This window comes from Hibiscus syriacus, unplaced genomic scaffold (genome assembly GCF_006381635.1).
Source record: "Hibiscus syriacus cultivar Baekdansim isolate YM2019G1 unplaced genomic scaffold, ASM638163v2 tig00110474_pilon, whole genome shotgun sequence".
In the NCBI taxonomy this organism is placed as follows: domain Eukaryota; kingdom Viridiplantae; phylum Streptophyta; class Magnoliopsida; order Malvales; family Malvaceae; genus Hibiscus; species Hibiscus syriacus.
The window spans coordinates 1,370,873-1,397,045 of NW_024062753.1; the positions used below are offsets into that span (position 1 = coordinate 1,370,873).

Below are 26,173 nucleotides of genomic sequence, written 5' to 3' on the forward strand. Positions count from 1 at the left end.
TAATTTGTGTCTTAATTAAAATGTATGGTTGTTAATTAGATAAAACTACATGATATTAAATTTAGGTGATGTAGAGCAGAAATGAAATATGCAAAATCAAAAAATCTTAGCCAAATAAAGGTAATTAGCGACGTTTTTGGATACAAACGCCGCTATAGATCTCGACCTTTTGCGGCGTTTATTCCAAAAACGCCGTTATAGATCTCGACATTTTACGGTGTTTATTCCAAAAATGACACTATAGATATGACCTTTTGCGGCGTTTATTCCAAAAACGCCATTATAGATCTCGATCTTTTGCGGCGTTTGTTACAAAAACGCCGCTATAGATATTGACCTATGGCGGCGTTTTTGGTTCTCAAACGCCGCTAACTTTAGCGGCGCTGGTTTTAGTGGCGTTTATTGCGGCGTTTTTCCTATCGCCGCAAGTGTTTTTAGCGGTGCTTAAAAACGCCGCTATAAAGATTTAAAAAACGCCGCTAAAACTCTATTTTGTTGTAGTGAGGTCTTCACGGTTGGCTAACAAGTAAAAGTTCTACGGGCTTACATTTCACCATAACCGAGATGACTGGAAACAAAGGTTCGCCTTTGATTTCACTTCCGATGTAACTTGTTGATCGTCTCCGCCTTTGTCACTAAAACTTGCTACATTTAAGCCCAACAAAGTGCGAGTGAAATGCTAACGCCTACTTTGGGTTTTCTATAATATTGCAGACCCTTGGGCCCAAGGGGAAAACCAGAGGAAACCCAAAAACTTGAGATTTTGCAAGACAATGAGTCCCAAATATTGTTTCTACAGTATTTATTATTCTTGTGCTGCTATATAAGCAAACTTCCCTGGTCTTCGTCTCCTCTTTTCTTCTGTCAACTTGTCCGAAGTACTTGGGAAATTCCCTGAAGTGCTGCTTGTACATAAAGTTCGTTGTCTTTGAAAATTTATCGATAGGAACTGATATAAAAGAGTTTAAATTCTATTTGAATTATCCGATTAACAGAATGGCGGCGGCTGGGAGTGTCTCGTGGCAGCCACAAGAAGAAGGGCTGAAGGAGATCTGTGGACTACTGGAGCAACAAATATCTCCTTATTCTTCTTCTGATAAGTCTCAGATTTGGCAAAAGCTTCAGCACTACTCTCAGTTCCCTGATTTCAACAACTATCTCGTTTTTATCCTTGCTCGAGCCGAGGTTTGCTTCAACTACTTTAGTATAATTTTCTTTCCTGTTTAGATTTTCGTGTTTCTTGAGGAACTGGATTATGGATACTGATTGGATTTATGTTTCTTGATCAAACCTATCAAGTATGATGTAGTTTTGCCCATATATTGGTGTCTAGTTCAATAAATTGATGTCCTTGCCTTTGGATATATTACAAACACATGTTTACTTTCATGTGCTAATGGAGACGCTTTTTCATTCTTGAATTTTTTTTGCAGGGAAAATCAGGAGAGATTCGACAAGCAGCTGGTCTACTGCTGAAAAATAATCTCAAAATTGCATATAAGTTAATAAGCCCTGCACACCAGCAATATATAAAGTCAGAATTGTTACCCTGTTTAGGAGCAGCAGATAAACATATTAGGTCCACAGTTGGAACTATTGTAGCCGTGGTTGTTCAACTAGAGGGAATTTTGGGGTGGCCTGAGCTGTTGCAAGCACTAGTCAATTGCTTGGATAGTGGCGACCTAAATCACATGGAAGGTGCTATGGATGCATTGTCAAAGGTTTGCAATGAGTAATCTTATGATTTCTGTCATGTAGAATGGAAGTTGTCATGTGTTACTATTGAGAAGCTTCCTTTTACTTCATCCAATGCAAAATAATGGTTTTGTAATACTTTTACAGTCTAAACCATAAAATTTTGGATGAGTAAATTAAATTAATAAAACATGCGACTGTAATTTATTCCATGAGTTATGAGAAAACATTCAGCATTATCACCTGAAGATTGTATGCCTTAAAATCTGTAGCATCTAGCAGATGATTGTTTGGCCTTTTAGAACTAGATTCCCTTGCATATAAACAAGCATTGTCAGTGGTCTGACTGCAGTCCTAGGATCAAACTTCTAATCTAGCTGAAAAATCTTCCCTTTGAAAATACACATTTTGATGATACTAAGTCTTTACCATGCTAATTACAAGTAATTAATCAACCATTGTTTTCTAACACAGATCTGCGAGGATACACCACAAGTGCTGGATTCAGATGTTCCTGGATTAGCTGAAAGGCCTATCAACTTATTTCTTCCTCGATTTTTTCAGGTGAAAGGCAGTTCCTTACATTAAAATCCCATCATACATACATTAATTCTCTTTTGTTGTTGCTAATTATGTGTTTTTTTCCTCCTTTTCTATGAGCAGTTTTTTCAGTCTCCACATGCTTCTCTGAGAAAGTTTTCATTGGGTTCTGTAAACGAATACATTATGTTGATGCCTTCTGTAAGTTTACTTGAAAATTTGCATTCTTAATCGTAGTGAAATCATTCTGATGCTTTTGGGGCAATACCTGATATTATACATTAATATCTTTGCAGGCCTTATATACATCTATGGATAAATACCTTCAGGGTTTGTTTGTCCTTGCTAATGACCCTGCTGCAGAAGTGCGGAAATTGGTAAATATTCTATTTTTCCTCTTGTATTCTTATTTGAAGTTATAATTTTGTCTTTTGAATGGAACGCATAATCTGCTGCAAGTATTTCTTAATGTTCTCAAGTTTCCTATGTGTATAAGATATTGGTATGAATCGCTTTTCTTTTTTTTTTGATAAAAATAGGAGGCCTCATTAAAAAACCTCCCTCATAGTAGTCCCTTTCCCGAAGGAAAGAAACGACTAGCGGAAGGAGGAAAAGAGTACCTCAATTTATTAATAAAACAGAATACATAAGACTTAATTAATACAGCGAATACATCAGATCTAAAAAAACACAAAGAACATCTTATAAAAGTACCCTTACAATCACCCAATCCCCTCATTTGCTAATTTATCAGCCTCCCAGTTACAACCCCTTGGAATCAACCTAACTATAGACGCCTTAGCTGATACAAGGGACTCAATATCCTTTACTAGAGTACTAAAGAAAGTAGGAGCAGTAGAAGGTGATTGAATCAACTCCACTGCAGATTTGCAGTCACTTTCTACAATCAGTCTACCCTCAGGAGCCCAAACTGAAGAGAGAAAGATCTCGATGCCTTTTTTAATGGCTTTCAATTCAGCTAATGGTGGAGGGCCAGGACCAACACTTTCAAAAAAAGTCACTAGAGAATTTCAAACCTAGTGAGAGAAGCTTGTTCAAGGTGATTTTATTTTCATCCATCATTTCATCTTTACCATCGTCGTCCGCCGACGTTAATCATCACCGTCCGCCGACCGCCGTCCGCCGCCATACTCCGTCATCCGTTCGCCGCCTTTTTTCCTCAAGATGCTCGTCTCCTCACTCTGATTCCATTTTTGAGGTTCGTTTTACGAGAAAGTCAGTCTATCGGCGTAGATCTAAACACCGGTTTTCACCGATTTTCGTCGCCGTCCGTCGCCAGTTCTCTGGTTTACCACTGGGCTCGCCGTACATGTGGATAAATCCCTTCTATACGAGCGTCCAGACTCGTTGCCAATCTCTGTGAATCAGTCTTCGATCGTTTGTCAAAAACAAAACAAGCCATGGGTCTGTCAAGTTGTTCTCCCGATCTAATCCATTTCTGAGGGTTTGGTTGAAAGACAACTACGTAGTTTCATCTTTCCTCAGTTTCAAGTTTCTACCTGTTGGACTCTCTTCATCACCTCCACCCTTCTCTTCTTCGCCGGCAGTCACTACATTCACCACCGTCGGGCGCGCGCCATGGACTATGTCATGTACCGAGTTGGTTAAAGCATGGCTGTTTTGATGTGTAAACCTTGACTCTCATTCTGGTTTAAGGAAAATTCAGACCTAAGTTTTTTTGGAAGTTCAAGGAACGTCCCATTCAATAATTGAACCATTCGAAATTCCAGTTGCCTGAGAGATTCTCCAGAAGGTGCAGAAAAATCAGTTAATAATCCCATGTCGGGTGCTGGAATTTTTCTCCAGCAGAGACCTCCAGTCCAAGCTCCTCCGCCCTCTGCAGCTGCGTCTTCTCCGTCATCTCACCCTTCTCATCATGACGAGGTTCGTACGATCTTCATTATGGGTCTGCCTGAAGATGTCAAAGAGAGAGAGCTGCAGAATCTACTGAGATGGCTTCCAGGTTTTGAAGCTTCGCAAGTGAGCTACAAGGGAGAAAAGCCTAAGGGTTTCGCTCTATTCTCAAATGCAGATTTTGCAGTTGCTGCCAAGGATGCCTTTCAGAAAATGGTTTTTGATGCTAAGTTGAAGTCTTTTCTGCACATTGAAATGGCAAGGAAGAATCTTGTTGTTAAAAGAGGAATAGTTACAGCTTCTGATGGTTTAGACAAGTATGGATGTGATCTTGTTCCTCCAGTACTGCCAATGCCAAATTCAGCTTCTGTAGCATCTCCTAGTATTCATGTGTCTAGTAAATCTGGGTTTTGCGATGGAAAACCTGCACTAGATGGTGTCCTCGAGGGAACCAAGGAGTTGAAAATTTACCAGAAAAGATCCATTGGAAGAGATTTGGATCTTTATTTTGCTCCCACGGTCGGGTACTTGATGCTTTTATTCCAAATAAAAGAAATTCAAAAGGAGTTCGCTTTGGTTTCATTCGCTTCGCTTCAATCAAAGAAGCAAGGAAAGCAACCTCGAAAATGAATGGCTCTTATATCGACGACAGCAAAATTGGTGTTTTTTTCGCTAAATTCAAACCTCGTCATTCCTATTGGAGAAAGTCTTCGACAGGTGTTCTCCACAAGTCCGGGATGGAAGATGATTCAAGCAAGAATCATTATAAAGTTTAAGGCATTATAGATGAAGAAAAACTTGAGGTGTTGAGCAATTGTCTAGTGGGGTGGTGCAAAGACTTTATCAAAATCGGTCATCTCGCTAGACAAATGCATGCGAAGGGCCTCACTGGCTTCTTCTTAATGAGAGCTGCTGGAAATGCGGTATTAATGATTTTCGAAGACTCTGCTTCATTGAGAAGTGTGAAGAACGATAAATCAGAGACTCTCACAGAGTGGTTCTCCATAGTCGAAGCTTGGTCAGAGAGTTTAGTAATGGAGTGTCGCCGAGTATGGTTAGTTTGCGAGGGTGTTCCGTTTCACGCATGGAATTGGGATACTTTCAAGAACATTGCTGATAGTTGGGGTCAGTCGCTAGCAATTGATGAAAGTTGTCAGTCACCATCATCCTTTGATCGGGCAAAAATTCAAGTCTCGCAAAGGCTGGTGTGAGAATTGATGCGACGTAGGAATTGAAGGTTGGTGGCAACTCCTTCAAGATCATGGTGCATGAGATAGAGCCTTCATTCAAGCCAAACTCTTGGGCTCCTGAAGAAGACGAATCTCATTAGATCTCGTCTCTCCAATTGTGGTTTGATTTAGTTTATATGGTTGTAGGTGTTGCTTCTCATTTATATTATGTTCTCTTGCGTTGTTTTAATCCTATTGATGGAGGTGTAATTAGAAATAAGGTGATTCGATTGTGACTTTGGATGAGGTTATATGAGGTTAAGGTGTTGTTGTAATGGTGTATATCACCATAGGAGGATATTCCGGTGTTATCTTTGTATTGGGTATTATTATTAATAAACTTTGAGGTAATCTTTTCTTCCTTCCAATGTTCGTTAACATACTTCTTAGTATGTGAACGAATACGAAGAGAGTTTTTAATGAGGCCTCCAGTCTCTTAAAATACCTCCGATTCCTCCTGCCAACCCGTCAAACCTTACAGCCCCATCCACATTCATCTTAAAAAATCAACTGGAGGGGGAAGCCAACATTGCAAAGGCCTACACTGTAACTTTGAAACAGAACTCCTGTATCTGTCCAGAACAAGCAGGCAAAGGCCTACATTCATCTTTTCTGATTTTTTGTCACCATTGACCTAGAAAAAGCAGTATTGGAGTTCGATATGTTTTTAAACTAGTCTTTGATGTTCATGGTGATAGGTTATTGTTTTCATGAGATCATAATCTTGCTGAAAACCGCGCATATGTATTAAATAGAAAATGTGTAAAAATTGTTGTCTCCAACTAAATTTTCTTCTGCATGAAATTTGCAAATTTTTAGTATTGTTAGTGATGATCGTAGAATGCAGTCTTGTTTCTTCTAAGCCTGAGCTTATTTAAATATATGTTTTTTTGGGGGGGCAAATGATCAGGTTTGTGGAGCATTTGTTCAGTTAATTGAACTCCATCCATCTTTTCTAGAGGTCAGTACATTTTGTTTATTAGTTTAGTTTTCTGAAATACTTTCTTAATTGTTGTTAGTCTATGTGGTTCTCTTGCCTAATTTTTTCTATTCCCTGATGTGATTTTCACTATTTCTCAGCCACATTTGAAGAATGTAATTGAATATATATTGCAAGTCAATAAAGACACTGATGATGAAGTGGCACTTGAAGCATGTGAATTTTGGTAACTTTCTACTTTGTGCATTCCATGACTAACTGTCTTCTATGTAGACTAAGAGGTCTTCTAAAACCATTTTTTTTGTTGCTTTGGCATATTGAGAAGCAATGACTCTGGAAATCAAACCTCTTTTTTTCTCTAAACATTTTTCTCCCCCCTGTTTTTGTCACATAATGTGAGTTAAATATGTTGAAGTGTTGGAGGTCTGCGTACCCTTGTGTGTCTGCCTCTATGTTCTATTTATGTTGTAAATTGAAGTGTAGTTATCAATAATTTGGATATTTAACCATTAGCCAACATATTTTTAATCCTTTCTGTTATGAATTTTGGTAACTTTCTACTTTGTGCATTCCATGACTAACTGTCTTCTATGTAGACTAAGAGGTCTTCTAAAACCATTTTTTTATTGCTTTGGCATATTGAGAAGCAATGACTCTGGAAATCAAACCTCTTTTTTTTTCTCTAAACATTTTTCTCCCCCCTGTTTTTGTCACATAATGTGAGTTAAATATGTTGAAGTGTTGGAGGTCTGCGTACCCTTGTGTGTCTGCCTCTATGTTCTATTTATGTTGTAAATTGAAATGTAGTTATCAATAATTTGTTCATGGACAGAAATGAAGGCCATAGATTTAATTTACTAGCTTTAACCCTTTCCCCTGGCTAAATGTTTATGTTTCAATGTTGATTGTGATTGGCAGGTCTGCATATTGTGATGCTCAGTTACCATATGAGAATTTGAGAGAATATTTGCCACATCTAATTCCGGTATGCTATACTTTGCTGTGTTTCATATTTTCAGTTTCATTTTCCCATTTTCTTTTTGCAGAGTCATTTACAATAATTCTGTTCTTACTTTTCATGTATCTGATACATTTTTGTAGATTTTGTTGTCAAACATGGTTTATGCTGCTGATGATGAGTCACTTGTAGATGCTGAGGTTATGTCTTATTATCTTTTGCTTTCAGATTATCAGAATTGGCAAATGTAATTGATAATTTACTTGGATTCATTCATTGCTGTAGGAAGATGGGTCTCTTCCAGACAGAGATCAGGTTAATATAATTTGTTTTCTTCCCTCAGTTTTCTTGATTTGTCGCATATCTGCATTATGTCTTGTTGAATGGGGTTCCTAATGTTTTCTCATATGTCATTTCCTCTTTAGGATCTAAAACCTCGATTTCATACATCACGACTTCATGGTTCTGATGATGCAGAAGATGATGTAAGTTTTTCTCACTTGCAATCAATCAGAGCCTACTAACATGCTAAGTTCTAAGCTAGGTGTTTGTTAGTTTCAGGAAAATCTTCATTTTGAAATATGTTTCCTGCATAATAAATTTGATACAGGATGATGACTCGTACAACATATGGAACTTACGGAAATGCAGTGCAGCAGCCCTAGATGTTCTATCAAATGTGTTTGGAGATGAAATTCTTCCTACTTTGATGCCTATTATTCACGTATGGTCATCTGTCATCCAATAGGGGCATGTTGCATTCTGTGTTCATCTTGGCCAAAAGATGTTAATTCAGTTAGTCAGTTTGTTACTTGAGAATTTCATATTATCATGTTGTTTCTTGCTTAAGAATCTACAAACTTCAAGTAATTTGCTATGATATTGATATGCTAGCTTGAATCACAAATGTTGCTGCTATGAATGCCAAAATTTTGCTTCATGTGCGCATGAAACTTAATTATAGAAAATAGTGATATCGAAAGTCAGTTGACTTTTAATAGGAGTTGCATCAAAAAATTTCTTTTGGTGTTGAGCTGTTCGATTACGTGTTCTTACTTGAGTATCTGCAGGCCAAGTTATCTGCTAGTGGTGATGAAGCCTGGAAAGATAGAGAAGCTGCTGTTTTGGTTCTTGGTGCAATTGCTGAAGGTTGCATTAATGGTCTTTATCCTTATTTATCTCAGGTAATACTTGTTGTTTTGTACTGATGCACAAAGTTCCGAGTTTAATTGTAGGGTGAAGAATAATGGTGCTTATGTATGATTTATCTGTTTTCCTTAGATCAATTTGTGCTCATAATTTATAATTGTTGCTTTTAGCAATGCTTTTACTTTATTCTTGTTTGTCATGCTTGTTGTTGCATTGATAGAAAAACATATTCATATGTGCAGATTGTGGCATTGCTAATTCCCCTTTTAGATGATAAGTTTGCACTCATAAGGAGCATTTCTTGTTGGACACTTTCTCGATTTGGCAAATACATTGTTCAGGTAACGGATGAAATCTGATCCATCAGTTGTTTCTCCTCCACACTATTAGCCGCCAACGTACCATAGCCAACAAAATAGTTTATTGTTTTAGTTCTTATTCCTCTCATTTATTGTTCTTGGCACATAGAACTTGATTGGATTATGTATTTGAGACTCCAGTATTTCATTTATTTCAGAATGGTGTTGAGCAATTTGATGCAGTTCTTATGGGTCTCCTGCGAAGAATATTGGATACTAACAAGCGGTGCAAGAGGCTGCTTGCTCTGCTTTTGCAACACTTGAAGAGGTTGTTATGAACTTGCTGCAAGATTTGTTGATTTCAGGATTTAAATTATTATTGATATTAACATTGTTTTATTTATTTTGCAGGAGGCTGCCGAAGAGATGGCACCAAGGTTGGAAGTGATTTTACAGCATCTTATGTGCGCTTTTGGCAAGTATCAGGTTGTTTGTTTATCTCTTGTGAGAAATTTAGAGAATAAAAAAGGAAGAAGAAATTGAGAGAAGAAAAAGAAATTTTCTAATCAAAATTCTCATTGAAAAAAGAGTAAATAGTAAACATACCTTGTTATTATAGGCCATAGATTAAAAGTTAAGAGTCCTACTAGGTTTCTTTTCTTCCTAACTTTTATCTCTTAAACTTTATCTTATCTCTTTAGAAACTTAGTCCTAATCATACAATATAAATAAATTAAACTTTATCTCCTAAAATAAATTAAACTTCTAATTGAAATAAAATTAATAATTGTTGGCAACTTTCTAGACCTCTACATTATAATAATATCTTTTGTGTTGCAATTATGACTTATGACACCTGACACTGTTGGTTTCTTTACTCTTGTCATATGCTTCACCATTGAACAAAATTTCTTGCTTATTTACATGTGCATTACTGTTACAGAGACGGAATCTCAGAATTGTTTATGATGCTATTGGAACTCTAGCAGATGCTGTTGGAGAGAAATTGAATAAGGTATATTGGTATGCTATTGCATAGATGATAGCAATGTTCATCACACTTTTTTTATCTCTTCCTTATAATGTGTATTAGTGTCTTGTTTTGCCTAAAAGCTATTGCATTTTTTGGTGGGTATATTTGTTTGTGGTTAGATGATGCTCTCCATTGACTGGCTTTATCCTTTACAGCCTGTTTATCTTGAAATTCTGATGCCACCACTCATTGCAAAGTGGCAGCAGGTTTCAAATTCTGACAAAGATCTCTTTCCACTGCTTGAGTGCTTCACGTCCATAGCACAGGTCAGTTAAGTGTTCTGTCACCTTTTTATTTATTTATTTCTTTTGGGAGGGGAGATGTGGTGGACTAATCCTTTAACCTTGATATTGTAATCTGTTTTTAGTTTTTCATGTTTTTTCTTGCTCTGATGTTACTGAATACATCTAGTGATCTTTAGTAAAGAGACTCCAGGCTGCTATGGAGATGGTTGTATTCAAATTGTCCCGGCTATGCCAAGCCACTGTTTCTTCTGCTAAGAGTTTTAATACATACTGCAGTAAAAACAAACTGCATCTACAAGTGGAAAAAGTGATAGTAATCTCGATTTTGGGGGCCTGTAGAATATGATACTGAAGAGCACTAAACTTGACACTTCCACATTATAAGCTTTATAAAATTGCAAACACGTGATTCTGAATATGTTTATGGGCTGCTGGAGGTGATTCTCAAAAATAGATGTCTGTTATTTCCTAGCCTCATCTGTAGGTTGTGTTATCTACTCATTGAGCATCTGAACCAGGTCTCCCTTCATAATGTAGTTATTGCTGAGAATCACCTCCTTCATAATGTATCTACTCATTTGTTCTTCTTCATATCACAATTTGGAAGATGGGTTACTAAAAATTGGAAGTGTGTACAAACAATCAGTGTGCTTAATTCTTTTAAAATGAAAGTGCATGCAGCTGAGAACCTTAATTTTTTTTAAAAATTATTATTAGGATATATTACTTTAGTTATATGCATATCTAAGTTGTATTCATCAATATACTGATATTAGCAGTTATATTGTGGCCTTCTACTTTTTCTTGTAATCCCTTGGTTAATAAATTTGCTATATTTTTAAACAAGATGATGTCTGTACTGAAGTTTTAGATTTACCATTAGGATTAATGTATTTAGTTTTTCAGGCATTGGGTCCTGGATTCTCTCAATTTGCTCAGCCTGTATTCCAGAGGTGCATAAATATTATCCAGACTCAACAGTTGGCCAAGGTTTTTATACACTGACTGTTAATTCTCTACAAATCAACAATATGTTGACTTTGTTTTTCAATTTTATTTTATTTTTAATTTCTGCTCTCTATCCTTCATGGTTGGCAAATACTTCTCTATATTTTGTACTCAATGTGATTGATCTCTTCAATTAAGAAGCATATTGACTGGTGCCTTCTTTATAGAGTGACTTGTTTCTCTTCCATCATCTGGCTAATTTTATCAGTGATAGGTGCCGTGTGTTAGTTTTTGATGTGTAGATGTTTAGTCAATACATGTAAAATTACATTTTTATTGCATATTAAGTACAACTCTTTCAACTTGTGCTATTTCTACCGTATTTGCATTAACTGTAAGGATACTGTAGATATTGAGAGAATTTTTTTTTTTGATAGAATAGATATTGAGAGAAATCAAGAGCATGTATACGTAATTTCAAATATATCCAGCGGCTGATTTTATTTTTCATATTGCTGTTGTCAAAATCACTAGTTCATCTGATAAATCAGCCATAAAGTTAACTACAATGATGAATCAGCCTGAAAGTTAACTACAATCACTATCTTTGGAATCTTACCTTAAAGCAATTTACTGTTGTGATACTCTTCTCCACATCATCTGTTGTGCAGCATACTTTTCTATTTGCATAATAATGATACTCCAACAACCTTTTTTCCCCTGACATATCACATATTTATAGTTTTTTGAAGACATTGATGAGAATTTCTGTTGCAGGTTGATCCTGCTTCAGCTGGGGTGCAGTATGATAAGGAGTTTATTGTATGCTCCCTTGATTTGCTCTCTGGACTTATGGAAGGCCTTCATAGTGGAATAGAGAGTTTGGTACTTTCTTTCTCCTTTTCTCTCAATGAAAAGACATACGATCCTGAGTGAGAAGATTCTATTTAATGAGAAATTCATGTGAAGCTAATTGCTAGATATTATCACTGTTTATCGATGGGGTTATTGCAGAGCCCATTGATGGGTGTTGGCTGAATGACTGATCAGTGACTGGAAAAATATTAGAGGAACTGACTTACTCCCTATTACCTTTTTTCCCCCCATCTTTTTACCTCCTCTCTGGATTTGTGAATTAGTTTTTATCATACCTAGGTTTTGATTATTTGTCCATTTCTTCCAGATATTGATGCTGCAAACATGATATTCTCATTAACCATTGAATTATTGTTTAGTTAAACATGCTATATTATAATGTGAACTGGTATGTTTGTGTTGTTCACATAGACCTTATATGCAGGTTGCACAGAGCAATTTGAGGGACCTGCTTCTTCAATGCTGCATGGATGATGCTTCTGAGGTGCGACAGAGTGCCTTTGCTCTTCTTGGGGACCTTGCAAAAGTAAGTTAAAAATGAACCCACCTGCTTTTATTGTTCAGAGCTCTAGGCTGATTTATAATTTCATCCTTTCCTCTTTTGCCATGATAAGGGGGATACTTGTGACATTAAGCTTGTAAAGCTCTTAATATATAAGCCTCTAACATGGTCCCAGCTGATCCACTTTATTCATATGTTGAAATTTATTAGGTTTGTCCAGTTCATTTGCATCCTCGGTTGTCTGAGTTTCTTGAAGTTGCAGTTAACCAATTGGTAAGGTCTCATTTTGGAATTCCAAATATCAGTTTGCCGTCTTTATAGTTTTACATAGAATATGTCCATGCAGAACACTCCCAAGTTAAAGGAAACAATTGCAGTAGCTAACAATGCATGTTGGGCCATAGGGGAACTAGCTATTAAGGTATTTGAGCTCTTCATTCTTTTGTTTAATAAAATTAGATTAGTTATATGATTTTGTTGACTTGCCTTCATGAGTTGGCACCTTAATGCTATAACGGACTTTGACTTTAATTTCAGCTTCGTCAAGAAATTTCACCAGTTGTAATGACAGTGATCTCATGTTTGGTTCCAATCCTTCAGCATGGGGAGGTAATCTTCCCTTTCAGTTAGTGAAGTTTGTTGGCTTGCATGCCCATATAAGCATTACGATGTGTTTACCCATTTGTTCCTGTGTATGATTAGCAGGGCCTCAACAAGTCACTTGTTGAAAATAGTGCAATTACACTAGGTAGGCTTGCATGGGTCTGTCCAGATGTTGTATCACCACACATGGAGCATTTCATGCAATCATGGTGCATTGCTTTGTCTATGTAAGTATTAGTTTATCTTTCTCATGGTTGGGTGCATTTAGTACATATGGTATTACTTTCTTAGCATTGTCTTTATGTCCATCATCTGACAAACAATTTGTGGCAGGATACATGATGATATTGAGAAAGAAGATGCCTTCCGAGGTCTCTGTGCAATGGTATGCATCTGTTCTGTAATAATTGTCATTAACAGTTGAATCAGTAATCTAATTCGTGCTTTGATGATACTGAACTTTTTCAGGTCCGGACGAATCCATCTGGGGCTCTGAGTTCACTTGTTTTTGTGTGCAAAGCTATTGCAAGCTGGCATGTAAGGATGCAATTATTAGTTGTTTTTGAAGGTTGTTTATGTTAAACTGAAGTTTGAAGTTGACACTGCTCTATGCCTGCAGGAGATAAAGGGAGAAGAACTGCATAGTGAAGTTTGCCAGCTCTTGCATGGTTATAAACAGGTGGGTAGTTTCCTCATAGGTCTTGCATGGTTATACACAATTTGCTCTAATACATGTTTAGTGCATTCGTATGACTGGAAATTCATTTTCTATTCACCTTTTTGTTCATGTAATAAACAAGGGGACTTGAGAATTGGTTGATGATTTATATTGCAGTAGTTATAGCATATTTCATTCACCGAGTCGGTTGAGAAATGTTGTTGCAGATGCTTAGGAATGGAGTATGGGACCAATGCATGTCTGCTCTGGAGCCACCCGTGAAAGACAAACTATCAAAGTATCAAGTATAACAACTTGATTAATCATCGTTCGACGCTTCTTCAGAGATATCGTTACTGTTGGTATAATTCATGCTTACATGATCTATATAGGAACTATTATTGGCATATAAGCTAAAGATCCGCATATTCCGAGCAAAACACGGGTTCTTGCCTTAATTCATTGAAGCAACATTGTACCATATAAAAAAATTTAAAACACCCGTGGTAAATCATTTGTGTACGGGATTTAGCATTTCCGGAAGGTAGCCACCGATTCAATCAATGACACGTTTCTTCTAGTTTCATTAGATGTCTTAATTCCACGTGTTTTTGTACAAGGGCTTTCAATGATTGTCAGAAGTTTTGGGTCTTATTTTATGTATGATTCAGGATCTGGAACATGCTATTGGAGAGTGTAGGCACCTTTTTTTTAAATAAAAAAATCGTTTTTGAAAACTACATTGTACAAAACAGTATCAAAGACCTAACAATCTACTAATGCATGGCATATCTTGTGTAATAACACCTCCTCCCCCATATCCAACAATTAAAAGGGAAATCCAAGAAGCCCAATCCGAAACGACAAAATTTAGCCCAAATTGCAATATTTTGGCAACCCATGGGTGAAGAAAGAAAATTTGGTGGACGACAAAGGCAGCAAATCAAAGAAAATGGATAGCGTTTCTTATCCCAATATCTCTCCTTCCCTCAACATGTCACCGATGCCACTTCAGTTTCTGCTTCTCTAACTCTTCAGGCAACATGGAAACTCTCTATGTAAACCAAACTCTAACGCAACTCCTTTCATCAAAACCAAAACTCCCACTCTCTAATTCTATCACTCCCCAAAGCCTCTGCTTCTTTCCCAAGCCAACAATCCTCTCCAAGGCCAACAAGAATTTTGCTCTATTTGCTGTTCAAAACCAAGAAACAGGGAACACAGTTGAAGCAAGCATCGGCGATGAATCCTACGGTGAAGTCAGCAAAATCATCGGCAGCAGAGCTCTCCCCGGTGGGAAGGGGATGGAATACTTGATAGAGTGGAAAGACGGTCACGACCCTTCATGGGTTCCACAAGATTTTATAGCCGAGGATGTGGTGGCTGAATACGAGACCCCATGGTGGACAGCGGCTAAGAAAGCTGACGACAAGGCCTTGGCTCAACTTTTAGCAGCAGAGGAAGATTGGCGCGACGTGGATGCTGTAGACAAAGATGGCAGAACAGCGCTCCTCTTTGTGTCCGGTCTTGGCTCGGAGCCCTGCGTTAAGATCCTAGCTGAAGCCGGAGCTGATATTGACCATCGTGATAATGCTGGCGGGTTAACGGCTCTTCATATGGCAGCAGGGTATATAAAGCCTGGTGTGGCTAAGCTTTTGTTGGATCTCGGGGCAGATCCTGAAGTGGAAGACGACAGGGGTTTGACACCATTAGCTTTAGCAAAAGAGATTCTGAAGGTGACCCCAAAAGGGAACCCAATGCAATTTGGGAGAAGATTGGGGCTTGAAAGTGTGATAAAGGTGTTAGAAGAGTCGATATATGAGTATGCAGAGGTGGAGGAGATATTGGAGAAGAGAGGGAAAGGTGAAAACTTGGAGTATTTGGTGAGATGGAAAGACGGTAGCGATAATGAGTGGGTTAAAGCAAGGTTTGTGGGTGAGGATTTGTCGAGTGACTTTGAGGCAGGGCTGGAGTATGCAGTCGCGGAGGCAGTTTTGGGGAAACGAATGGGGGACGATGGAAACAACGAGTACCTTGTGAAATGGGTGGATATGGAGGAGGCCACTTGGGAGCCGGAGGAGAACGTGGACACTGATTTGGTAAAGGAGTTTGAAGCAGGACAGGTCGAGGCGCCTTTCAAGAACCAGCAGCCGAGTTTGGATTGATGTAAACGGTGGCTGTGAAATCAAAGTGTAGACGATTGGATTTTTGGTCTTGTAATTTCCTTCTCTTAATTACGACTGTTTTGATTGAAAAATGGGACGTCAGCCATTGGTCCTATAATGGATATTATTTGCATGTCTAAACTGTTGAAAGAGCTCAAAGATTAAGATAAGCAATTATTGGAAGATTCTACTTATATGGCAATGAAAGAGATGTTTTCAGTTAAGTGAAAATTACATTCAATATCATGTCATGTTTTTGCTGGAAACATCTTGTAATTAAGGTTGCAGGAAGATGTCACAAAGCAGTAATTAGGAAAGTAGTAGATGAGCTGAGAAACAGAGCTAATGAGCTAATGGTTAATGGCAAATGCAATGGAAGGAGCCTCCAATCTAGTCCCTAAAAGAAAATGACCAAAACTTTACCACTCATTCTTCCCCAACCCCAACTATGGCCAACTCCCATATATATATTTCCTTTCCTTCAACCTTACCAATGCCCTTCCCTTGGTGCGATTTCAAGACAATTAAAACAGATTTCAAGTGAGCAAAAGTCTGCATTTCAATTTACAAACGACTTACAGTTAAGGCATGATGATATAATCTCCATGCTTTTTTTAAATTTTATTTTTCAAACTGATGATTATGGATATTATGTAACCCTTACACTCTATTTAATGCAGTGAGTGTTATTTATACTATTTTCTGTTCAACTGTTCGCCGGAGGGGGGGTTGAGAAGTTAATTTCTGTGAAAGAAGAATTTGTAGATTGCAATTGTATCCTGAAAGCGTGCTGTTGCATTACTTGGGTAATGGAAGATGCTTTCGAGGGGAATACCTGATGCCCTGAAAGAGCATTTGCTTGCAAGAGATTGCTTTGCATCTGCTTTTAGTCTGGAAAATAAATAAATGCTGTTAGCAGCAAAATCAGATTTTTTTGCTCTTTTGCAATGAATAAAAATGGATCCCATAGCTGCAAATACAGCTCTTCCCTGGGGAATGATCTAGGATGAAGTTGTCAAAATTATCAGAAACCAATGATAAAAAAAATGTCATAACATCACGCGTAAATTTTATGATTGAGAGTGGAAAATGGTTTTCTGTGGAAAAATGCAGGGCATCAATGATAATATAACTTACTACACTTTACATATTTCTTGCGTCATGATTGAGCTGTTAGTTGGATACTATAGCATGGTTATTGCATGTATTGTTTTTATTTTATTAATATGTTTTTTGCATAGCAATAAATTTTAAAATATGTATACACTAAATTAAACTTTTTGTATTTAGTTAAAAGTAAGATTTTGACAAGAAGAGTCAATTTTCTTTGGTGGGAGTCTATTTATAAATAGGGGGCCGTAGCCTGTTTCATAGCCACTTTGTCCAAAGTGAAGCAAAAGAGCTTGCTTGCACCAATGCACCATCTATCACTCTCTAGAGCCCACCTTAGTATAAGAGTAAGCAAATAAGGGAAACTTGACTAGAATCTTTGGAGATATGGAACTGGAAGGGAAAGTTGTGAAATCAAGATTCAAGAGAGTATGTGTGTTTTGCGGGAGCAGTAGTGGCAAGAGGAAATGTTATAGAGATGCTGCTATTGAATTAGCCAAAGAATCGGTACACTCAAAAACATTTCCTATACAACTCTCTAAAGCCTACTCCTTTTTATATGAGTTTGTTGTTCTTTGCTTTTTCTAGTGTTTAGTTTATGGGGTTTTGGGTTGTTTATGAAAGGTGTCAAGAAAGTTGGACCTTGTTTATGGAGGAGGGAGTAGCGGGTTGATGGGTTTGGTTTTACAAGCTGTTCACCATGGTGGAGGCAATGTTCTTGGGTATACTCACAACTCACTATTCAATATTATATCATTAAACAATACTAACTCACTTCAGTTTCTTGGTTTTGATAAAAATGTGCTTATTTATCTTTTCTGGGTATCATGTGTTCCTACTGTACGGACCATTTAACAGTATCATTCCAAGAACTCTGATGAGCAAAGAGGTGCAAATCGATTACTTTCCTTCTATGAGTGCTCTTGATTTTAAAGTTTGCACCTTTTCAATTTTATTTTAGAATTTGAATCTCTGGCTCTTAAATGATGATTTGAGAATGTTTCATTGATTGTGGAGCCATAGATATGTGGTGAGACTGTTGGGGAAGTGAGGCTAGTAGCCGACGTGCGCCTAATGAAGGCAGAAATGGCCAGCCATTCTGATTGTTTCATAGCCTTACCAGGTCCCATCTCACTCTTATGCATAACAAGCAACTTTTGTTCCAAAACATATCCATAGAGTGCTAGTTTTGCTTTATTGTTTCGATTTCAGGTGGCTATGGAACTTTGGAGGAGTTATTGGAAGTCATAACTTGGGCTCAGTTGGGTATCCATGACAAGCCTGTAAGCAAAATGATTTGCTTAATATTTTTGTTGCCAATATCCAGAAAATGAAGAAGATATGCCTCTGTTTTGAAAGTTGTAACCTAACCTGTCTCTCTTTTTCTTTTCTTTTTTTCCAACAGGTGGGTTTGCTTAATGTTGACGGCTATTATAACTATTTACTTACTTTCATCGACAAAGCCGTGGATGATGGCTTTATCAAACCTTCCCAACGCCATATCTTTGTCTCTGCACCAAATGCTAAAGAACTGGTTCAGAAGCTTGCGGTAAGTTACCTTTTTAAAGTATTGGTTTGCTTCAGATATATAGGATTCGATGCTTTGAATCAGTGTAACATTAACTGGGGTTGATTCATTATTGTCATCAAAGCTTTGTTTGCTCAACAATGATATATAGGTTCATATACGGAATAGACAATCTGGAGGTTTAGACAAGCAATCTTTCTGAGATTATTATAATATTGGTGTCTTATTTTTACTGTGTCTTATGCGGTTGTAAAAGTTAGGAGTGTTTTTGTTTTGATTAGGAGTACGTGCCTCTGCATGATGGAGTCGTTGCCAGGGCAAGTTGGGACGCTGAGAAGCAGCAACAGCTGGCTTTCACTGCTATTACTTTAGAGACTGAGATCACTCTATAAAGGAGAAGACACGAAAACAAAAAAGGAAACCAAAAAAAAGGTGGGGAAAAAGATGTTTTAGGCTCTTAGTCTTAGCTTTTTACTCTGGTCATGTACACCTACCATGCCATTTACAATTTGGTAAGATTTGAATGACAAGGAGATAAAGAAGACAGATGACAGAAGTGGGTTTGGTGTTAAAAGAGGTAAGCTAAGTTCATTATTTGGACATTTAAGCTGTATTTTGGTATCCTATCCACCCTAAAACCATGTACAATATATAGGTAGAAATCTAATGAATAGCAGCTTTATCTTGTAAACCAAGAGCTTGCGTTACTTTGATGGAAGTTGTACAAGCTAGTTCCTTTCATGGTGAGTGAATATATATTTCCATCATTTGATTGAAGTTGGAACTTGTGGTTTTAGTGGACAATATGAGGCCTCTTTACAAATGTTTGTTTTTAGTTGGGACGGGATCAGAGAATTTCATACTGCAATACCCCTCCTACTGCAGTCTACTGTCTCCACCTCAATTGCAGCCAGGGACTCTTTTTTTTTTATCAACTGCATGGTGATATATATGATTATGGTGAATTACTAAGCTAGCCTTTTGACTTCTGAAACAACCATTCTTTCATTTCATATTGCCTGTGAAACAACCTGCAATGTCTGAAAAATGTCAAACTGTTTATTTCATATTCCAGTAGGACGCTGAACGTTTTGTTAGTAATGTAAGTACAATAACAATTTTAAATTATTTAATTGTTGAAATTTTTAAAGGACGGTTAATGTATTTTAATTTAAAAATGTTATTTGAGTCCTATTTATATAATTATTTTGAGTGCATGGAATTTGAAAAATTATTAATTTTTAGAGACAATATTCATTACTGTTATTTTATTAACATTAACGAAATTATTAACAAAATAATAATTATCAGACATATTAATATTATCACGCTATTTTTACACTTTTCTTTTATAATAATACTCTTAACTAAATAAATGGTTGTCCCTTGTTCCCATATATAATGGGGTAAGGGGGAGGTAAGATAGTAGGCTGCCCCCAACACCAGGTTGAGAGCAGCTTCCGTAGAAGACCTCCGAATTATGAAATGCTCTTAACTAACAATTTAAAAATAAACATGATACACTATTTATAATTATAGATATGAACAACCTACTTTTAAATACCGTCGGTTTCAAACTCGATGATTTCAATGGTTTGAGAGTTTAACGACGGTTTTCAAATTTAAAGCAAACAGTTTCATTTTTAATTAAATATAATATAAATACACAAATGGTCCTCCGATCATAAGATTGTTTTGTTGAGTTTCTTGACTATTAAAAGTTACAAAATAGTCACTCTATAGGGAGTTGCTTTGTTGATCTCTCGACTATTAAAAGTTATAGAATGATTATCTGACTATTCATTATGTTTCAAACCCGTTCTTTTTTTAAAATAAAAGTAACAGTCATTTGAGTTAGACATTAACATGCTATAAATGAGTTCATAACCTGAGATTTGAGTGATCCCTTTACGACAAACTTTATGATTCATTATTCAATTGTTGAGAACTTTGAGAGTGATTAAGATCAAATATTTGAAGGAATAAAGTATCTTAAACAATAGATTCATGATGTATTTAATCTAAAAAATTGAGACTGATAAAGACATACTGTTCTTAGACAAATTTTAAGAGGTCTGAGAGTCCCTCCCACTCTCTCTATACAGCCGTCCCTACTTTTTCTCGTATAAGAGGAAGATTTTTGTTCTTCATTTGATATGCTAAATTCCTTCTATTTTTCTTTTTTTAATCTATTTTTTAAAATGAATAATGGCATTTAAGTAATATTAATTTTTGTGATTATATCAATTCAAACGAAATTACTTTTAGAACGATAATTTTCGTGATATAATAATTTTATTATGTTACAATATTTATTTATTATTATTTGTGATAATCAATACTAATGCATCTATGTTTCAGAGTAGTACTTTGGATGAAGACTATTTTTGCACAGTGTCTAGTTGTTCTGTTTGTTTCTACACTGTGTATTAAAAAATCATTTAAAATAGATAATTTATTTAAATAAATTTACTAATTAATTAAATCTTTAATACAAAACAAACTTGGTATAACATTAAATTTTAAAAAAAAATTCTAACATTAGTGTTCATGGTTTATTAATTTATAAAAGAATAGTTTTACTAGTATTAAATTCGTTAAAGTCGATGGATGGAACGTGGACGTACTGCTACTATCATCATTAATCCAAACAAGGACTTCTAAGTTAAAGTGTCTATCAAAATGATGAATTTCTACAATGTGACACACTAAATATACAATTGAAAAAATATGTTATCGGTTTTGTTATTATTTAAATAATAAAATCGGTAAAATAATTACTTAAAATATTTATTATTTCAACATAAAACATCAATGTTTTTTAAAATTTCCGATAAAGTGCCCAACAATAACAAAACCGATAGAAAAAATAATAAAACCGATAGAAAAAATAACAAAACCGATAAAACGCCTAATAATAACAAAACCGGTAGAAATAATGTTTTCGATAATTTTTACCAGCTTTTTTATTTAAATAAAAACAAAACTAGTAACATCTTTTTTTAACTATATATTAAGATTATACCACGTGATCATTTCCCATCAAAACCACGAAATTCATAACGATGAAATTGATATTTCATTTAAATTAAATTATCAGTAATAATTTTTGAAAACAATAAAGATGGTTTTTTTATAGAGAAATAGTTATTACGACCGATTCAAATAAAGGTATGCTTAAAGACCAGTTCACGTTGCAGCAATATCAGTTCATTTGTTTCAAAGAATCTAATCATATGGCAGAAATTACTTGGAAAAACATGGTGCTTATGAATTTCCAAGTAAAAGGAGAAAAAGAGGGTGAGTGAAGCAAGAAGACAGAAAATGAACCTCTCACAAGATTAGTCAGTGGTGACTTTATTGTGTTTTAACGTGTGGGTTCCATCTGAATTTCCCTTTCTTGCAGCGATGACTTGGTCTTTTGATCAATACACTCACTGTCCAGCCCAGCAACAGCCTTATAAATATCCCCCAAGGCTCCGTCTTTTGCATGCATATATAAACATAGCTTCTTTCAAGCTGAAAATAATTAACCATACAAGTGTTATAGTTTAGTCATACTAAGTTACCAACCAGTAATCACTATGAGCTACCATTTCAATATGGATGATATGACCCCAGAGCTTCAACTTCCTGGCTTCAGATTCCATCCAACAGAGGAAGAACTACTGGATTTTTACCTCAGAAACATGATCTATGGCAAGAAGTTGAGTTATGATATAATTGGATTTCTCAACATCTATCACCATGATCCTTGGGACTTGCCTGGTATACATATGATTTTTCATTTATTTTGAGTAACGATTATTGGAAATTTTATGTTTTTGTTTATTTGATAGGGTTGTCAAGGACTGGAGAGAGGGAATGGTATTTTTTTGTGCCTATAGACAGGAAGCATGGTAATGGAAGGAGGCCTAATAGGACAACTAAAAATGGGTTCTGGAAAGCCACGGGTTCCGACCGGAATATTGTGAGCTTATCGGATCCGAAGCGGCTCATTGGCCTAAAAAAGACTCTTGTTTTCTACAAAGGGAGAGCCCTACGAGGATGCAAGACTGATTGGATCATGAACGAGTATCGTCTCCCAGATGCTTGCTCCTTTCCCAAGGTATATGTATCTTTTCCATTTCCCGACATTATGTGTTAAATACTTACATCGTCTCCCAGATGTGTTGTATGAAACAACTGTATTAAACCTTGTTTGTTTGAAAAACTTGTCATTAATGATGTTGTCATTCTCATTTTATCTGACATGTTTATCAAGTGTATCTGAATCTGATGTTTGCAGGACATAGTATTGTGCAAAATATATAGGAAAGCAACTTCCTTAAAAGTCCTGGAGCAAAGGGCAGCAAAGGAAGAAGAGTTGAAAGCAATGAACAGCACATCTACTTCATCATCACCATTATCATCCATGGAGGCCATTTCTTTCTGCACCCCAAAACAAAATTTGGTACCCCAAGTGGTCTTCAGGAAAGAAACTGAAGAAGAATCAATGGTGGATGAGAAAAGATCAGCAAAGGAGAGCAAAGTTTCTTCAGCATCTCTGCAATTACCATTAGGCGAAGAAAAATTGGCAGAGCTTCAACTACCCAAAGTGCTCAGTGACTGGACCCAGGATCAGTTTTGGACTCAGCTAAATAGCCCTTGGTTCCAAAATCTGACACCCTATGCTGCCAATATCCTGAATTTCTAAGTCTAGGATCTGATGTTGTATATAAGCTTTAATTAGGTTCTTATCAATCATAATTTTTTGCATTTGGTTGCAACAAGATCCGATCAATGCAATATATATATATATATATAAGTACCAAAATGTATGTTAAGAACATGAATGGAAAGTAATGATGGCTCCTCTTAACATCATATCCAAACCTCAAAATGTCATTTCATCATACAATGGAATATATCCGGGAGAGTTGAAATGCACCAAGAACATGAACAGAAACATATGACAAGGTTATAAATAAAAAAGTTCAACTCCTAAGAAAGTGGATGCTGTAGCCACAGTTTTTTTAGCAAATCGTGAGTTGCATCTCAAGTTGGATATAGTCTGATAAAAGCACACCTTTTCTTCCTTCTTGTTGTGCTTTTCTCCATCGATGTCAGAAAATGAACTCTTAAAATACCTGCAAAAGCCTCATTCTTGATAAAATGCAATCACACGGTATCATCAACACTCTCTGTATGGATTGGTCAAACTTGATCGGTAAGCTGCTTCTTCATTTTCTTCTTTAAGGCCTTCTCAAAGTCATGACTCGACAATGACAAAACCTGATTGAGCAGCAATTTTACACCAGACTCCTTTACAGCTGCAATCCTTGGTTTAATTCTCTCCTCCAAGCTGTAGCCAAAATATTGAGGAAATTTAACAAGCTCCGACTTTGAATAATCCATGGTTAAAAAAAAATCCCATTTTGGTATCAGGTTGTCTGCCAAGCTAAAAGTATATAATGCTCCATATCTAGAAATCATAGTCCCAATTTCCTTCACAGTATATCCTTTATCAATAAAAAATTCTGTTACCGGCTTCAGATTTGCCTCAATACTAAGACCAAATGTCTGTGGACAACGTAAAAGAAGAAGAGCAACATCAGCACCCAATGACCGGAAATACTTAGCTGTAGGGCGTAGCTTGTCCTCAACACTGTAACTTATTATGGTTGGAGAGCGTGTTAGAATCTTACCAACATCCTCTGGTGAAAGGCCCATTTCATAGAGGAAATCCACAGTTGTATTAAATTTTTGCCTGCTATAAGTGAGAAGTGCAGGAAACCGGTATATTACTTTTGCCCACTGTTTCTTGTCAACACCCAAATTTTCTAAGAATGTCATGGTGGGTATAAGATTTTCGGAGAGACTGATTCCACAAAGTTGAGGCCTCTTACCTAGAATGATGGGAATGTCAGACTTTGGTACGCCAAGTTCAAGAAGGAACTCAACAACAGGTTTGATTTTCCCCTCCAGACTGTAGTAGGCAAAAGCTGGGAATCTGCGTGTAATTAACTTAATCTTCTCAAGATCCATGCCAAGCTCCATGAGGTAGATGACTTGAGGACGGAGCTCCCCTGCAGGACCCGTCTCACTAACCCGAGATACAGCTTTTACCTTCTTGGAATCAGGCGGGGATTCCAGTGTTATAGGTTTATCTTTAATAGGCGGATCTGGAAAATTTTCGACCACATCCGCCAGAATATTTCCATGCTCTTCAAGGAGAGACTCAAGGTAAGGAATAAGAGCATCCCTGATCTCAAGAGTTGTGAGTTCTCTTCCTGAAATGTCAAGTAGAAATTAGCAGGAGTATAAATCCATTAGAATTGACAATGATGACGGTTAAAGAGACAATAAAACATTGCAATCGAACCTACGAGATACCGAGATTTATGAACAGAATGAAGCCTTGACACAAGGTGGTCAATGAAAAGGTCTGATTTATTGATGATCCTCGCAGCAACTGCATTGCTCAGACCCTGCTTCTTGAAGAACAAGGTTAAAACAGCCTTAGCTTCTTCTTTTTCTGCTGCTATCAGGGTTGGAGGCACCACTCTTGAGCTGAAAGATCCATCTAACTCGGAATCAGCTGTCGTTATACAAAAGTCAGCATTGGTGCCCCATAGAGGAAGAGAGGTTGAAAAGCAAGTAACATCTCCAAGGGTTCCTTTGGATTCATTGTGGCAGGGTTCCACATCATATCCAAAGGTCCTTAGTTGATGTTCGCAGTATTGAGTCTCCAAAGACATTGCTTACCAAACTTTGCTCTGCAGAGGAAGAACTTCGAGGGGAAATGAATCTGAGTCCTGTAAGAAAAAGGATGTTTTCTCTTTAGCACATTAGATCTGTCAATCAATTGAATTAATCATTTACTCATGCATATAGGAAGCGTCAAAAAGTCACTAGAGCAATAATATCTTACCCATTAAAAAGCAACGCAAACCAGACCATATCATAGAATACATTAGCTTTAGTAAAAAAAAATGCATTTGAAACAATCACCATTGATCATTTCCCTTTATGGCTAATGACTTGAAAGAAAGAAAAAAAACAAAAGCTTAAATTTTTCCCAAAGCAAGGCAATTTTTTTTAAATAGAATACAACGAAACCAATTCAATCCATATTAGCAATATCAATTTATTGTATAAACAGAGTTAAAAAAAACAGCAGCTATTAACAATTTCACAAAACAAATATCAAAATCTCCTCAATCCCATTCTATATTAGCACCAAAGTTTTTTTTATTTAAAAAAAAAAAGAAAGAAGAGTAACCATTTTAGAATACAATGAACATATGATTGCTTAAAAAAATACTAACCCATTTTTAGAATACAAAGAAAAGATGATTGGTGCTTGCCGAGTGAGACGCCGACGTTGGGAGGCTGAGAGGTTTCTTCTTGCGACGTCGACGATGGGAAGCTGAGAGCTGGCTGCCTGCGGAGTGAGTAACATTGAGATATTACAAAAGGAACGGGGTGAATGGCTGACAAAGACTGAGTCAGGTGGGAGCCGTGAGCGACTGAGAGAGAGGACTGAGTTGAACGGCGGGGTGAGTGAGATGAGAGGGAGAGCTTGGAGAAGGAAGTAGGGGGTTTTATTTTGGTACTGATTCGATAAACTATAAAATTCCACACCCAATTTTATTCCCAATCCTAATTTGATTAATAAATTTTAAAAACTTTTAATTTTATCACTAAAATGAAGTTTTGTGGGATAAGAATGTGCCTCTAAAACTTAAGGAAAATTTTTATAGAATGTCAATAAGACCAGCGTTGCTGTATGGATCAGAATGTTGGGCAATCAAGAAGGATCACGTAAGGAGGATGGA

At 36.6% G+C, this 26,173-nt stretch overlaps 4 protein-coding genes and 1 pseudogene across 5 annotated transcripts; 4 read left to right on the forward strand and 1 right to left on the reverse strand.

The window, feature by feature from the left end:
• The first annotated feature begins 882 nt into the window (after positions 1–882).
• On the forward strand, positions 883–13,995 carry LOC120128102 (annotated as a pseudogene).
• A 542-nt stretch (positions 13,996–14,537) lies between these two features.
• Positions 14,538–15,852, forward strand: LOC120128154 (signal recognition particle 43 kDa protein, chloroplastic). The gene has a single exon (XM_039145910.1). The coding sequence runs from the start codon at positions 14,594–14,596 to the stop codon at positions 15,713–15,715; it is 1,122 nt and encodes a 373-aa protein (XP_039001841.1). The 5' UTR covers positions 14,538–14,593; the 3' UTR covers positions 15,716–15,852.
• A 1,159-nt stretch (positions 15,853–17,011) lies between these two features.
• Positions 17,012–19,025, forward strand: LOC120128008 (cytokinin riboside 5'-monophosphate phosphoribohydrolase LOG5-like). The gene is made up of 7 exons (XM_039145793.1): positions 17,012–17,332; positions 17,450–17,547; positions 17,684–17,714; positions 17,849–17,948; positions 18,038–18,108; positions 18,231–18,374; positions 18,635–19,025. Exons 1-7 carry the CDS (start codon positions 17,213–17,215, stop codon positions 18,743–18,745), a joined length of 675 nt encoding a protein of 224 aa, XP_039001724.1. The 5' UTR covers positions 17,012–17,212; the 3' UTR covers positions 18,746–19,025.
• Positions 19,026–21,834: 2,809 nt separating this feature from the next.
• Positions 21,835–23,138, forward strand: LOC120128090 (NAC domain-containing protein 6-like). The gene is made up of 4 exons (XM_039145875.1): positions 21,835–21,889; positions 21,920–22,121; positions 22,193–22,461; positions 22,642–23,138. Exons 2-4 carry the CDS (start codon positions 21,938–21,940, stop codon positions 23,047–23,049), a joined length of 861 nt encoding a protein of 286 aa, XP_039001806.1. The 5' UTR covers positions 21,835–21,889; positions 21,920–21,937; the 3' UTR covers positions 23,050–23,138.
• A 153-nt stretch (positions 23,139–23,291) lies between these two features.
• On the reverse strand, positions 23,292–25,942 carry LOC120128088 (transcription termination factor MTERF5, chloroplastic-like). 2 transcript variants are annotated; one of them, XM_039145874.1, is made up of 4 exons: positions 25,664–25,942; positions 25,101–25,150; positions 24,718–24,933; positions 23,292–24,625 (listed from the first exon to the last, which is right to left on the reverse strand). In XM_039145874.1, exons 1-4 carry the CDS (start codon positions 25,795–25,797, stop codon positions 23,550–23,552), a joined length of 1,476 nt encoding a protein of 491 aa, XP_039001805.1. In that variant the 5' UTR covers positions 25,798–25,942; the 3' UTR covers positions 23,292–23,549. The 2 variants fall into 2 exon arrangements, with proteins under 2 accessions (XP_039001805.1, XP_039001804.1); XM_039145873.1 differs by having other exon boundaries at positions 25,101–25,189.
• Positions 25,943–26,173: the final 231 nt, after the last annotated feature.

What these genes read in the sequence shown, in the direction of transcription:
- LOC120128090 (XM_039145875.1), top strand. Translation starts at nt 21,938, where the DNA reads ATGAGCTACCATTTCAATATGGATGATATGACCCCAGAGCTTCAACTT. An exon ending in TGATCCTTGGGACTTGCCTG is followed by an intron (nt 22,122 to 22,192) that starts GTATACATATGA and finishes TTTATTTGATAG; the next exon opens with GGTTGTCAAGGACTGGAGAG. An exon ending in ATGCTTGCTCCTTTCCCAAG is followed by an intron (nt 22,462 to 22,641) that starts GTATATGTATCT and finishes TGATGTTTGCAG; the next exon opens with GACATAGTATTGTGCAAAAT.
- LOC120128008 (XM_039145793.1), top strand. Translation starts at nt 17,213, where the DNA reads ATGGAACTGGAAGGGAAAGTTGTGAAATCAAGATTCAAGAGAGTATGT. An exon ending in TTGTTTCATAGCCTTACCAG is followed by an intron (nt 17,949 to 18,037) that starts GTCCCATCTCAC and finishes TTTCGATTTCAG; the next exon opens with GTGGCTATGGAACTTTGGAG. An exon ending in TGGGTATCCATGACAAGCCT is followed by an intron (nt 18,109 to 18,230) that starts GTAAGCAAAATG and finishes TTTTTCCAACAG; the next exon opens with GTGGGTTTGCTTAATGTTGA.
- LOC120128088 (XM_039145873.1), bottom strand. Translation starts at nt 25,797, where the DNA reads ATGTTACTCACTCCGCAGGCAGCCAGCTCTCAGCTTCCCATCGTCGAC. An exon ending in TCTTTGTATTCTAAAAATGG is followed by an intron (nt 25,190 to 25,663) that starts GTTAGTATTTTT and finishes ATTGATTGACAG; the next exon opens with ATCTAATGTGCTAAAGAGAA. An exon ending in CCTCTGCAGAGCAAAGTTTG is followed by an intron (nt 24,934 to 25,100) that starts GTAAGCAATGTC and finishes GTATAACGACAG; the next exon opens with CTGATTCCGAGTTAGATGGA.
- LOC120128154 (XM_039145910.1), top strand. Translation starts at nt 14,594, where the DNA reads ATGGAAACTCTCTATGTAAACCAAACTCTAACGCAACTCCTTTCATCA.